General features: G+C 40.5%; 1 protein-coding gene across 5 annotated transcripts; it reads left to right on the top strand.

Annotated features, from left to right (window-relative positions):
• Positions 1-10533: 10533 nt before the first annotated feature.
• On the top strand, positions 10534-15050 carry LOC147612817 (pentatricopeptide repeat-containing protein At2g33680-like). 5 transcript variants are annotated; one of them, XM_086783456.1, is made up of 3 exons: positions 10534-13244; positions 13340-13450; positions 14011-15050. In XM_086783456.1, exon 1 carries the CDS (start codon positions 10775-10777, stop codon positions 12839-12841), a length of 2067 nt encoding a protein of 688 aa, XP_086639582.1. In that variant the 5' UTR covers positions 10534-10774; the 3' UTR covers positions 12842-13244; positions 13340-13450; positions 14011-15050. The 5 variants fall into 5 exon arrangements, with proteins under 5 accessions (XP_086639582.1, XP_086639581.1, XP_086639579.1 ...); XM_086783455.1 differs by having other exon boundaries at positions 14053-15050; XM_086783453.1 differs by having other exon boundaries at positions 10534-13450.
• The last annotated feature ends 388 nt before the right edge of the window (positions 15051-15438 follow it).

A 15438-nucleotide genomic window follows, 5' to 3' on the forward strand; every position in this document is an offset into this window, starting at 1 on the left:
GCCCCACTTCACTTTTCAAGTTGCTTAATGTTCTGAGGAGTAGGCATTTTGGATATGGCCTCTGCCTTAGCTGGATCTATAGCCAATCCTTGGGTTGACACAATGTGTCCTAATAGTGTTCCTGATTTTACTGTAAAAGCACACTTGGCTGGATTCAACTTCAGCCTTGTATCTCTACATCTCTACAGACAGCCTCAAATGATAAATGTTCTTTGCCTTATCTCTAGACAGTCTGAAATCATCCACCAAATCTTTCATGAAATCTATCAAGTAGTCATAGAAAATCTCTTGCACCATTCTCTAGAAGGTAGCAGTGCATTCAGTGATGAAGGCGGTCTTCTCCCTGTCTTCTGGTGCCATCTTCACCTGGTTGTGTACCCACTGAATCCATCCAAAAATGAGTACATTTCCTTTTCGGCTACCTCATCCAGCATGGAGTCCCTGAACGGAAGTGGAAATGGATCTGAGCTAGTTGCGACATTTGGCTTGCGATAGTCCACCCAGATTTTGATTTTCAAGTTCTTTTTGGGAACCACTACAATTGGGGATATCCACAAAGCTTTTTCCACTGGCACAATGAAACCCACCCTCATTAGTCTGTCAATTTCTTCTTTGACTTGCTTTGCATAGTTTGGGTTCATTATGTACCTCTGCTATCTGATAGGTATGGCTCCCTCTTTTAAGTTGATGTTGTGCTGGAAGAATTTAGAGTCAATGCCCTCCATGTCTTCATATGACTAAGCAAAGACATCTTGGTATTCCTTTAGCAAGGACACCAACTCTTATTTGAATTCTTCTCCCAGTTCCAAGCTGGTCTTCACATGCTTTTTTTCATTTCCATCCCCTAGATTTACCTCCTGTAGTTTGTCCGAGCTTACTTTTGTGACATTGTTTTTTTGGTTCTCCTTTTTTTTTGCACCCACCAGTCTCGGATCTCCTGGATCTCTTCTTCCTTGCTCTACATTCTGGGCCCATTTAATTTCTTCCGAGGCTTTCTCCTGCAAGGTTTTGCTCAGTTTTTAGCCCTCTATTTTAACAAAATTTGCTTCATTTTTCTTCATTTGTTTGTCTACTACTTTCGCATTTTGTTTGTTTGATACTTCCGCGTTTTCTCGCTTTGCTTCCACATAATACCCTCTTACTTCATCCACATGTAACATGTACAAGGCACCAGGTCCCTGTGTTTGGAGTATTTTGTTCTCTTTGTCATCATCAAAGCCTTCTGACATGTTGAATATTTTAGCATGAACTGGCCTTTGAGCAGGTTTTACTGATCCCCTTGCATTGGAAAGATCAACATGAACTTTGTGCTTTCCCTTTCTGATGGTGATTCTATTTTCTAACTTGGTCCTACTTTATCTTGCCATATCTCAACCAGGGCCTTCATAGTTTTTTGTGGTAATAACCACTAAGTTGACCTTGAAGTCAACTTATTTGATTTTCATTGGGATATTTTCACTCATAGTCTCTTAGCTCTCACTCTGCAACTTGCCACTGCATATCTCACTCACTCTCTCACATACACAGCATGTTTATTAAAATAGAGACATAACATGCTTAATCAACACAATGTAGAGAGTAACGCAAAGAAATGATGGAATGGAAACATTTCTCTTGACTTTCTAGAAGTGTTGCAAACTATTACAGAGCAATTGCGTGACACAAAGCTATGACTTCTTGAGGACTATCTCTATAACAAGCTTCATAACACTGAATGTCAACTACGAGTTGAGAGCATAACCATGATTGCACCCTTCATACATCCCTTCTATCTGTGTGTCTGTCTATCTCTCTCTCTATATATCTCTTAGTAGTGAGATCAATCGTCGTCGCCACTTTAAGGTGAGACTTCTTGTTCTTGTTGGCAATGGCTCTTTGGTGGTTATAGTCCACCACCTCCACACATGCAATACCGAGGAGGGGGTGCTCACGACGTGTGGAGTGGGTTGATTGTGCCTCCTATTGCCACCGCCAAGCCTTTTTCTTGCCAACTGATCCTTTTACTGCCACTACGATGTTAGGCACAACACTTGGCATGCCCAGTGCTCGAGCTTCTGCTCCGAAAATCAATTCCCTTGACAAAATTTTCTTTGAAATTCATGAACATTTCTGGGGGAGTGCAGTTTGGGATGTATACATCATCAGAGTAGGTGGCATACTTCTGCATATTCTTTAATTTTATCACCTGTTCTTTCTGAGCATCCCAGACCCTTGTTGTCCATCTAGGGTGTCTTCAGATCAAAAGCTTTTACCACCGGTCTAAGTGGGGTGTACCCTAGAATCTCCTTTTTTGCCATTGGTATGGGCCTCCACTTGACTTGTGTAGCTTCTTCACATTCTGCCAGATCATCTGAAAGTGGGCTTTGTGCCTTCCCTACTTCCAGGTCTCCGGTGATCACTTTCAAAGACTGGCACTTGTAGGCAATCTAGGTGAAAGCGTTGTCCTTTCCCTCCGGTGTCTATGAGAACAAGAATTGAGAGCATGGATGCTCTGGAGGAAGAGGTTTCCTGGTAAGTATGGATTTTATTCTACCTGCATTCTGAAAATATTGTGGCAGCTCTCTATTTGCCCTCAGTAGCTCAAAGAACATTACATGTGAAGCCTCAAAGAATGGATTATCCAGGCTAGCCCATGGAGCTGTTGAGTTGTTGACCATTCAGTGTTTCAGTCTTGCTCATTTTCTTTGTGCAAGGCTTGGTTAGCATCTTGCAGCTTCTAGACCTTAACTATGCTCCTTTCTGGGTAATCCAGGTGATAGCATTTTTGTGCTTTCTATGGCTAGCTCCGCATTGGTCTTCACCTTTGCAAGTTCTGCTTGGAGTTTGGCCATTTCTTCCTTTACATCCCTCAGCTCTAGTTTCCACTATAGCCTTGTCTCTGGGTCTATTGTACCCTTTCTGCTACTTGCCGTGCCTCCTCTATTTACATCTGGAGAGCAATTTTGTAGTCTTTCCAATCTCTGGGCCCTTCTTTTCTGAGCTGATTTTCATTCTCCATGCAGTGTTGCCGCTTCCAACTCTAGTGTGTTCAACTCATTCATGGTGTCTATTTCAAATTTTGTGCTCCTTTCAAGCTTCTGTTTGTATTCTTCTGCCTACTCTTTGGCATTGTCTGTGTCTTGGAAATTTTCTCTCAATATTTTTGCATACTCTTGGGAGGGTGTGGTGTCCTGCAACTCCTCCTACAATGCCTTATTTCTTTCTGCTAGCTTCTTTGCCTCCTTTTCCTAGTGTTTTGCTTTCCAAGCATTAGCCTTCAGTGCTTGTACTAGACTCAGGTCTTTATTTCCGCTTGTTTTTCCTTTCCAAAAAAAGCGATTGTTTTGGGGACTCCTAGCCTATTAGCTATTAATGTTGCTGTTGTTGTTGTTGTGGCTCCTTGTCTCTAGATCATGAATTACCTCTTATGTTTTGTAAGACATTTGCTCCTCGATTTCTATCAAGGCTTGGAGTGCCTGATACCACACCTTGCTGAGTCTGGCGTTTGCTGTTTTTATTATTGCTGCTTTGGCATCTAGTGAAAGGCACATAACCTCTTCTTCCTCTTGGTTCTTTAGGGCTTGTGCTTTTGACTGGGCAACCACCAATGCCGTTGTGCTGTCCAGCACTTCATCTTTTAGTCCTTGGATGGCATCAGCCCCAACGTTCGCTGGCTTTTGGGATTCTTCTAATTTTGCTCTTAGCCTTTCCACCTGAACTTGGAGCAGGTGCTTCTTATTGATGAGGGATTTGATCATCCCTTGACTTAGCTCTTTTTGCTGTACCAGGGCCTTTTTCGCCATAGCGATCTTGTTCTGCATCTCCTCATTGTGTTGTCCCATTATCTATGATTTTTCTCTAAATCCTTGGCTTTAGCTGTTGCATTCATGAGCATCCCATGTTGTCTATGGTTCAGGGCACACATCTAATTGATGGTGCTTCGGGCCTTTGACACATAATCCTCCATCGAAGAGAGAGCCTAAGAGAGGATGTTCTTGGCCACACACATCATCCCTCTGTTCATGTACAGCTGTTGGCTTGGGAGTTCTGCCTCCAGCTCTCCGAGTAGCTGGAACGTTAAGACTTTGTGTGGATTACAGAGGTCTCAATCAGCCCGACAGTTAAGAATAAGTATCCTATCCCCAAAATTGATGAGCTTTGCTTGGGCCTTCCTGCATCTTTTGTGTCGAGACACCACCCAAGGCCAAAGTTTCACTGGTATTACAATTTCATTTCTTGTAGGCAACTTCCAATTTTGAGCTTCTTCTTCTCTCTTTTTCTGATGTTCTCCTTCTCTCTTGTTTTTCTCTTCTTCCTCCTCCTTTCTCTTTTCTTCTTTATCCTTTTTCTTTTCCTCTTCTTCTAGCTTCTTCTTCTTTTCTTCTTCTGTAGAGGGGCTTCCTGCTTATGTCTCTCCTCCAACTTCCTTTTTCTTTCTTCTTCTACTTTCTATTTCTTGACCACTTTCGGGTCAAGTAGCATCTCTTCGTCTATTCTGTGTTTTCTCTTTTTGCTGGCGCTTTCTGTGCAATCTTCTTCCATTTCTCCTCATTATCTACATCATCTTTAAATGAACTGAAGGTCACTTTGGCGGCTTTCGAGGATCCTCCAACTTCCGTGTGTTGTTGTTTGGCTTAGGCGTCTCTTGTCCTGAGATCCACTGACCTGGCAGCTTGAGTAATCGCCCTTAGATGCGCATACACTACTGTTGGTTGTTTCTCCTTGGCCGAGGTGGCTGCTTTGTTCACCAGATTTTCTTTGTAGATGGCAGCTCAATTTATCTTCTCTCTTACTTTTGCTGCTTTGAGCAGTCTATAATTTTTATTTGACATATCCTCCGGCCTACCCATGAACATGATGTTCTGTAAGAAAAAGATGAACTGTTCACACGAGGTCTCATCGGCCACGTCCTTCACCTGGTGCATGTTGCCTGTCTTTGCGATTTCTTCTTCCAGCCTATAGCCTTCAAGTTTGTGTCCATCGCTTCATCCATTGACAATCCTAGTGCATGATGCACTGTGCAAACCCTGTCCAGCACTTCCAAAATGCACTGTTGCACTGCGATAACCAGATTTGGAGCAAAAACGGTTCTCTACCTAGAACTTCCAAAAAATTACCAAAAATACCCCAGCAGTGACGAAATGGGACCCATAACTCGCCCAAAACACGAATCTGACTAAAAAAATTTACGTCCAATAGGAGAGTATACCTGCCTTATAGATCTGCTCCCGCCAAAGACAACTCTTCAATCAGAGATGTGTAGCTCCCAGAGCTACTGAGGGGGTGTTGTACCTAAACCAAGAAGGGGAAAGAGATAATGGTGCTCTTACCCGTGTAGTACCGCTTCCTTCCTTGCTTGTTCTTATCTCTTGCTTGCCTCCTTAGCTCTCACACGAACCAGGCTCTGATACCATAAAGAGAATGTGGGGGAGAGGGAGAGCTTCAAACCCTACCAAGCAAACACACACACACAAGAGAGAGAAAGACACAAGAGAGATGGATAGCTGAATTTTCTTCTACCTTCTTCTTCTCTACTCAACCAACATAACATAAAGATAAGAGTACACAAAATATGGGTTAGTACTCAACTAGTGCTACGACTAAATGAGTTGGTGCTATAACTATGCTAGTCTCTAGTAATCCAAAATGGCTGTCACACAACCTATCAGCCCACTGGCTGCATATCACCCATAATCTCACCAACCATGCCAATGGTGTAGATGCGGAAGCTATCACCCAGGTGGGTCATCAATGTCCGTCGTAGCACTAGTTGAGCTCGATATCTCAACATGCCCATGGAGGGTCCCATAGACCAAATCTCCAAGCTTAGTGGCGTGTTCATGTGCGCCATCATGGTGCACCTTATCAAGAATGATCGAGAGATCTGTCGCTCACAAGACAATACTCCTATTTTTCACATGGAAGATAAGACAAGAAGCATTGGAATCTAAGAGAGATACCCAAGGGCAAGCTTGTAGACATGGATGCCTGCGCTAAAATAGCACAACGGGATGGCTTTTTGTGCACGGACAAGGTAAGAGAGCTTCTGCTGATGCATTTCATTAGAGAGAGAGAGAGAGTGTGTGTGTGTGTCACGGGACCCTTTTGTACTTCTTGAGGAAATAATTAAAAACTCATAAAATATATAAAAAAATAAAACAAAGACTTGAATTAAATTGAAATCAAATAACATAGCATAACACAAGGCAATGGAAATAAAATAACATCACCATCAAGACAAGATTGCGTGCACTCTCCCCTCCCATGCCGTGTAGCTCCACTCAGTTTTCCTTGACCGAACTCACCGAGAACCTAGTTGGACAATCAAACTGAATGATGGGTAGATTACCCTGTTGAGAGATAATAGCCCAAGGAGCTAAGAATATATGAGCATACAAATCGGGCTTGCTTTTTCCACTTTTGGGGTATTGCTTTACATATTTTTAACCATATTAAAATCCCTAAGGTTTGTACATATAAAAAGCTTTGCCCAAATATAATTGCTAATGGGCCTTGTTACATAAAATAACTTTGTGTACATTTGCACATATATTAATCTTGTACTCACTTGAATATTCCATCAAGTTGAATCTTGCACAAATTAAATTAAACATATTTTTGTACGATTATTAATTCATCAAAAATATGATAAAATATATACCTGTATAACAATCCTCCCATTTGAGGAAGCAACTGTCCTCAATTGTGTTAAAAAAATGTCATAACCTGCAAGGTGAACTCAGAGGTCCCAACATGACTCAAAGGCACAAAGGCATCGCTTAGAGATTCTTATGGACATGGAATACTAAACAAGAAAACTCATGCGACACCAAAATTGGTGATCATCACATTGATTATTAAATAAAAAAATTATCACCAAAAAAAAGAAAAATGATTCACAAAAGAAAAATGATCATCATCTTCACACCACCGCTCAATCCACCAACCATACGACACCTCAATCAGTACCCTCGTATAGTGCGACACCTCAATCGATACCCTCGCACATCTCATGCAGTGCGACACCTCAATCGATGCCCTCGCACTTCTCATTGCTATACTCAGACACTGTCCACATTAGTTAAACAATTAATTGAACACATTAATTAATCCCAATGTCGTCTTGAGATATAGACAACCCTTAAATATTCAGATAATAGCCACACACATGTTTGTCGGGCGTAAGTAACTCGGGAATCACCCCTCCATACGAACCAACTAAAACAAACAGTGGAGGCCCACAAGCATGCCATATACGGGCGCCCCCGATATACAGTTGCATAAATGCATGAGAGGATGGCTTTATGATTGGTGTGGAAGACTAGATCTACACATAATGCATATACAATGAACCAATCAAATGAATGTATGTAAGATGAGTCTAAGTGTCCCATACCACATAGGCGCATACACACATAGGATGGTAAAAAGATAGAAGATATAAATGTGTCTGGAGTAACTATATGAAGCCAATTTGATGTCCCATACCACCAGATTAATTCCATACATCACTTCCTTCAGAATAGAAGTTTGAGGTGGAGTGGCCAATTCCCTCTGAAACTTAAATTTTGTTACAAATTTTCTCTATCTAGATATTTTATTTAAGTTACTGAACTTGAACTAATTTTAATGTTGAATTTATGGTTTATTAATTAGGTTCTTAGGTTGGAAAAATATTATAGAAATAGTAATGAAAAAGTTGTATAAAATGAAGTGAATATATACCTTACATACCTCCATCGTTGTTGTGTCATTGAAATTATTTGTCAAAAGCATTTTGATACTCAAAGGCATGTGAGTTGTTAAACAAAATCCACGAGAAACTTAAGATTATAACAGATAATTTGATTATGGATAAGAAATACTAACCTTGAGTTGAAAAGTTACTAGAGAGGGTGTGAGATTATAAACGAAGAGTAGATAAAATTGATTTTTCAATATATCAAAAGTTTAAGCGCAAATATGAATGACTAGTAACAATTCTAACAATCTTGATTAAGTAAACAAGTTTAGATGATGAAAGATTAATTTACATTTGTAGTTGAAATAGACTCAAATAATAACATGAAATTGAAGCGTATGAGAGAGTCGTACCTTTTATATATCGGATTGCAATGATGTTCTACATTGAGAAAAATGAGAAACAATGCGAACAGATCGAAATATAATTATTCTTCCAAACCTAACTACCTAGGGTTATATTAAGTTATGACCTTATAAGAAATAAAACTTATAGTAATATGGTTTGAAGTTCTATTAATGAATATTTAAGCATGATTATTTTTGTAAGGTTAGAAATGAGAAGCTTACTTGGAAAGTGTTCAAATCACTATGTGAAAGATAAAGCATACATAGAATTATTTACTAAGTTATAAAGGATAGCAACTTACTTGCAAGTGTCTAATAGCTTTGCTACAAAATACATCATTAAAAGAACATAAATATTATAAGCATATGTGACGTTTTAATTTATCATGATGATTAAAATTATGAAAAATGGAGAAACTTACTTGGGTTGGACTGCAAAATATCAGTTATTTAGAAGAAAACAAATCGACAACTAATAATTTTATTTTATGCAAGTAATCAAATTATACAAGGTGAACACTTAACTGGTAAATCATTGGAGATTTGTCATAAACTAATCTGTATGTTAATTTCAATTCATGATATAATATGAATTTATAAAATTTAGAAACTGTAATTATTACTTAGCTTGAACTTCAAAAATATACACTTGTAACAAAATACAACATGTATTAAGCATTATAATCAAAAAAATTATATAGATATTTGCAATACTTATCTTATGCGAAGCTTGTTGACTTGAGCTCGTGGTCTGAAAAAAAAATACTTCCAATTCCAAAGAAAAATGCTTGAGAATTTTTTTGATTGTCCGTAAGTTGTCTGGGTCTTGCATCATCATATACCTTCATGACAGCTCAAGGGATTTATATTAATTTTCTTTATTTTTTGAACATCAAAAATAGATTTTTTTAAAACACACTTTTATTAAAATTATAGAAAATGAATTATTTTTAAAATTTTATTAAAAAGTCTAAAAATATTTTAAATTTCCTTAATAGAAGTCTCGATGGTGACGAAGCAACGTTTCCCATCATTGCTCCAATGAACCAGCCATCTAAATAATTGTTCAAAGGGAATAAAATATGCACTTTTATAAGCTTTAATTATATATATATATATATAAAAGCTTTAATGATTAAACTTTAAAGTATAAGCTTTGGCTTTTTAAAAGAAAACAAAAAGCTTTATGAAAATAATATGAGATTGAAGAAAACTAAAGTTTAACTAAAATTTGAATTAATGTTTTTTTAAAGCTTTTAACTAAAACTTCATAAGGAAGCTTATTAAATAACTAAAGCTTTTTTTTCTTCAAAGCTTTAACAAAGCTTTATCCAAGCTTAATTAAAAGCATACTTTGCGTGCGTTAATGTAGCCAGTGTAAAGGAAAAAAAATCCACCCTCTACAAAACTCTGCTCTATTGTTGCAATTCGATGCCGATGGATGGAAAAGAAAGAAGAGATAGCTGAGAAGAGGGGAAAAAAAGCGACTTTTTATAAAATTAAAAGCTTTAATTTCATGGTTTTCTGCAGACTTTTTCTTCTTCATGGTAGATTTTTATAGCCTGTAAACTATATTTTTTAGATAATTTTAATTAAAAACTAGGAAATAAACGTTGAAATAATTAGTTTTACACATGTAAAATGAAATAATCATCCTTAAAAAAATGTGATAATCTCAACAATGACATGAAATTTATTTGGATTTAAAAGGATATTGTTTGACAATTTTAAACAAATTTAAAGGATCGAGGAACAATAAATTAAGGTTTATACTCTCAAAATGCTTAAATATTTGAAATAAAAATATAAATAGAGCTCTAGAGTATAGTAAATACTTAGCTTATATATCCTGTCGGTTGGCTGCAAAATAGTTGATTGGACAACACAAAATATGCATGCGATAATTTAATTAATTTACAACTGGTAAAGAGTAATTGTAACGAAGACTTAGCTCATGATTTGTGGGAGCTGAGTTGGAAAAGGAAAACTTCCAATTAATCTCTAATTAATTCAATTATAGCCTTGAGAAAAATGATTTGATTTTTAAACCATAAATTGATTTGAGAAGCTCCTAGATCCATCCACTATAGAAATCAGACACCTCCACTCGTTTAGCAATCTTGCTATGGATGTTTATGCTCCTTCCCTTGCTAATTTGATTTGTACGAACAAATTATGAAGAGGATTAGTGAGATTAAAGGTAGTTTTATGGTTTTTGTAAACCCATTAATGGTTTTTCACGTTGCTTTACCCTTTGGGTAAAAGATTAGTGGGGATTTGTTATCCAATGGTTAAAAACAAGCCTTCTTTTAACCATACATAACCATAAACGTGTTCTTCTTCAAATTAAATTAAAAAACTAGCAAATTAAACCAATATCACTAGTGTCTTTGTCTCTTTCACCTCTCTGTCCACAAGTCTTTGACTGGCTTCAAAAAGATTAAATTAAACCAAAGCTTTGATACCACTGTCCTGAGGGTTTTGAACTCACGACCTTCACGCACACCCCCACACGTTTTAAGCACTCGGTCTAAACGCTGCTGTGATATACCTTAGAAGTTGGTCCTCGTCCCGCATAGCGATCTCTCCCGCCGTGTCGTAAGGAGTCGGTTGAATTTTTTCTCCTCCCTCTTTCTCGAGGAAGAGCAGCATCCCGTAGGATGCCGCGGTGTATGCGAGCGCCTCTAGTAGCGTCTGACGGTGTTTGATGAAGATGCGCGGAGGAGGGCGGGAATTAGTCGCTCTGGTGGAGGGGTGCATCGCGCGAGGAGACGTGGGCGCGGGGAGGCAGCTGCTGCAGCGCGTGAGGGGCCGCATAATCACGTCGAATGCAGTGGCAAGCCTGCTGATTCGGCTGTGTGTGGTGTGCGGGAGTTTGGGCGAGGTGATGGAGTTGTTCGAGGGCCTCCCTCAGCCGAATGTGTTCGTGTGGAGTGCAATCATCTCAGCGCATGCAAAACTCGGGGGGAAGAAACAGGCCTTTGAATTGTTCTGCCAAATGCAGGCAAACGTCAAACCTGACGCCCATGTTTTTGTGGCAGTTCTTCAAGCATGTTCAAACTCGAGGCACGGCAAGCTCGTTGAATCTCACGTGGTAGAGAGTGGTTTCTACTCGCATCTCATGGTTCGCAACTCCCTCATTCATATGCATGTGAATTGTGGAAGCCTTGACGCTGCTCGTCAAGTCTTCAACAGATTCTCGAACCGAAGTGTGGTGACGTGGAGTGCAATGATCTCTGGATATGCCAGGTATGGGTATGGCGAGGAGGCTCTACAGCTGTTTCAGCACATGCAGTACCAGAGCATGGCACTAAACCAGGTTACGTTCGTTTGTGTTTTGAAAGCATGCTCAACCCTGCCTAAAGGGAAAATCATACATGTGCATATTATATCTAGTGGCATGGAGTCACACATTGTTATTTTAAATTCTCTCATCGATATGTATGCAAAATGTGGCAGCTTTAGTGGCGCCTGCAGTGTGTTTGACAGGTCATCAAATAGAAATGTCGTCACATGGAGTGCGATGATTGGAGGATGTGTTCAGCATGGGCGGTTCCAGGAAGCCTTGAAGTTGTTTAAGCGAATGCAAGAGGAGGGCACTGAACCAAATGAGATCACTTTCGTTAGCATCCTCAAAGCATGCTCAATGTTAGCTACTCTTGATGCAGGCAAGTTGATTCATTGTTTTCTCATCGAAAGTCACTTTCAGTTTCATGGAACGGTTGGGAACACTCTCATTGACATGTATGGCAAATCTGGGAGCCTTGAGGATGCTTTTGATGTTTTTGATCGATTGCCCAAGGGAGATGTAGTAACTTGGAGTGCAATGATGGTGGCCTGTTCCCACCATGGTTGTGATGAGGAGGCACTCCAACTTTTTCACCAAATGCAACAGGCTGGTACAGATCCAGACCATATCACCTTCACATGCACCTTGAAAGCATGCTCCAATATAGCAGCTCTTGACCAGGGAAGGATGATCCACGGTCATCTCATCAAATATGGTACTTTGTTTGAACTATCTAGTAGCAACACCCTTATTGATCTGTATGTCAAATGTGGAAGTCTTGAAGATGCATGCAGTGTGTTTGACAGGTCAGGGCAGCACTCAGTGGCTACATGGAACACAATCATCTTAGGGTGTTCTGAGAGTTGCAAATTCAAATTGGCTAAGCAGTACTTCGGTGCCATGCAGCAACAAGGAATCAAACCAAACAGTGTGACATTTTCATGCCTTCTCTTTATGTGCAGTCACATGGGTCTGCTGAATGAGGGGTTTTGTCTTTTCAAACTGATGTGCAATGATCATGGCATTTCACCAGGGCTTGATCATTTTGTTTCTCTAGTTCATCTTCTAGGCCATACAGGGTACTTGTATGAGGCAAAATGTCTGCTTGCAACAATGCCCTTTGGGCCTGGTGTTGTCGGTTGGAGATCTTTGCTAAGTCAATGCAAAGCACATGGCAACTTAGAGCTAGGGCAACAATGCTTTGAGCATATTGCACTAGGTGACCAAAGAGAAGCTGCTGGATATGTGCTTATGTCAACCATGTATGTTCAGCCTGGTATGGAGGAAACCGCAGATGAAGTAGAAGAGCTGCGAAAATATGTCAATGCCTGGAAGAAACCAGCCAAAGCTTTTATTGAGGTCTGTGGTAAGGTGCATAGTTTCAACGTGGGAGGTGGATGCCACCCGCAAATCAATGATGTCTATGCAAAGCTTAGGAAACTAGGTGTGCAGATGGTTGAAAAAGGTTACATGCATAGGTGGTGAGGCATTTCATGGTACCAATTGCACATTGTAATCTGATTTATCATTTCAAGGAAGGGTTCTGTCCTTTGTCACCATTGCTAGGCTTTGAACACCAACTGCATGCATGATTTCTAGCAGGGGTTATGTAAGGATTGCTTATGATTTCAAGGGGGCCCCACTCATATGCTAGCTTGTCCCGTGAACACTTTTTGCAAAGGGGCAGGACTTATGTGTTTCCACTGGAGCAGAAAGCAACACTTTCTCCTCAAAACAATGAAAAGAGTTCCGTTCATCATGCAATCAAGGTGTCATTTCCTATTCGAAATGATCTTGGGTAACTAAATGGCCTGGAAAACGGCTTTTTGCTGCACTTTGGACTGCTTCAATATCAGGAAAAACACGAGAAGGAAGCTTTTATTCACTGGTATAATGGGATATTTTGCATTTCCTTGTTTCTTAAAGAAGACTTAGCCTAGGAGTATCCATGCAACCCTTCCTCTCCCTTGTGTTAATGCACAGTGCAAGGGCCAAGCAAAGATTTCTTGAAGGACCTGACAGAAGCAGATCCTTGACAGCACTGGACACCAGCATGAAGCAGGCAATAGATGCCAACTGGGGCATCTATTTCAGGTGCTTACTTTTCTCTTGGTCCTTGCTTTTATAAATTGCTTTATTTAATTTTTAAGCTTGGAAGGCTGTGGAAGAAGGTCAAGACTCAAGGTCAAGGGCATGCTAGCCAAGGAAAACTAAAATGGAGATTTTAAAGACCATATATTATGATGAGATTTATCGTTGAGTGGAGTGAGAAGCGTTTGTGGAAAGGATAGGGTTGTCTCTTGTTTTGCTTTAGTTACAATTTACAGCATGCCTGAATACAGCCCTTGCGATAGGTTTATAGCACACTTATCTTGTTTGCAGCACCCGCTTGTAATGTTTGTGGCAGCTTTATTGTCTGTTTACCCTCTATCAATCTCAGCTGCAATGCTTTTTCAGGCTTTTCAGGTGGGTTTCTGTGACCATCTTCTTGGTGACTGCCATGGCTGAATATTAGGATCGTCATCTCTTTTGCCTTGTGATATTGGAGTCGGCTCTCTGATTTAAAAAAAATGAGAAGTCCATTTGTGAGGATACAATATTGATGAAGGGATCTGGAATTATGAATGGGAGCATAATTTTGTTTTCTTTGGCAGATTTTGATGTGTTACATGGCTTTTAATCTTGAATTAAAGCAGGAGGTTGCTGACTGTGGTGGCAGCACAAGATCTTTGGGCCAGAATATGTCTTGACTTCCAGAGAAAGTGCTTATTGATGGGATCCAGATTTTTCCAGCACCAGCATGACCAGCAGGACCCCTAGAGGCGCAATTCCTCGCATAAGGGCGCTGCAGCACCTGCAACCAGCTCCCATGTTCGGCTTGCTGCCCCCAAAATAACTGGCCAGAAGAGATGCTGACAGCAGTCGCGACCACCTTCAGCCCATATAGCGCCTGCTGCTACCCACTCCACTGCATTTTGGGGTAACTGTGACCCCACCAAGACACGTGGCAGTTGACGAGTGTTTCTCCCTCCTCAGTAGGAATTGCTGCCTCAACACCGTCCTCCATTCGAGCTGCCTGAATCCAGGACCGAGGGCTACCCGGACCACCAAGCCCGAGCTTTGATACCATGATTGCGCCAACACCAGCACAACCAGCAGGACCCTGAAGAGGGACAACTCCTGGCATATGGGCGTTGCAGCCAGGCTTCCATCTTGCTGCCCCTTAAAATAACTGGCCAGAGGAGATGCCAGCAATCACGACCACCTTCAGCCCATATAGTGCCTGCTGCAACCCACTCCGCTGCATTATGGGATAATTGACAGACAACAGGAGAGGCAAGAAAGACATGGGACCTGTTAATTAAAAAAGGGCAGGAGGGAACCTTGAATAAGGATGCCATTGAGAACATGGATGTGTGACCCTCCAGCAAAATTCTTTTTGGTTTTTGTGAAGCAAGATAGCCACCTCAAAACAGTGGTGATTAATTTAAATCAATGCTTTGATTGGTTGTTTTGAAAAGAGGAGGAGATGTGTCTTGCTTGAACTGATCCTGTAGAAAAGGAGTTCTACTTGGAACCTTACCATTGCTGGAATGGAGGCACTGATTCATGCTCTTGAAAATTTTACATGAACGACTGGGACTGAACCTGTTACAACCTTCCTCAATTGACAGAATGCAATGATGGTGAATCATCTTTTGCTTTTGTGGTTAACCTGTTTTAAGAGCAGCAAAGTTGTATGGCTTTGATTGCAGCATGTATCATCCATGCGGTGTTTAAAGTTCGTGTTGAGATTTTCCGTCACAAAAATTGGTGAGCCGTACGAGTTGCAGCTAGGCCAGTTTTTCATAGGTAGTTATAAGTTTTGGGTGAATATATATTTTCAGTATGACATACCCTCACAGGTGAGCAGACGAGCCTGACCAGCAGTGCACAGGGACTGGGCAGGCAGGAAAAGGGCTGAACAGGCGTGCGTAGGCAATTGGGCAGCTATTGGGCAGGGTTGTGCAGCCCTTATTATGGAAGGATAGTCTCACTCAAGAGGCAAGACAGCTTTGGCCAGGATGCGGCAGTAGGACTTT

This window comes from Cibotium barometz, chromosome 45 (genome assembly GCF_041138505.1).
Source record: "Cibotium barometz isolate CiBa-2024 chromosome 45, ASM4113850v1, whole genome shotgun sequence".
In the NCBI taxonomy this organism is placed as follows: Eukaryota; Viridiplantae; Streptophyta; class Polypodiopsida; order Cyatheales; family Cibotiaceae; genus Cibotium; species Cibotium barometz.

What these genes read in the sequence shown, in the direction of transcription:
- LOC147612817 (XM_086783453.1), top strand. Translation starts at nt 10,775, where the DNA reads ATGAAGATGCGCGGAGGAGGGCGGGAATTAGTCGCTCTGGTGGAGGGG.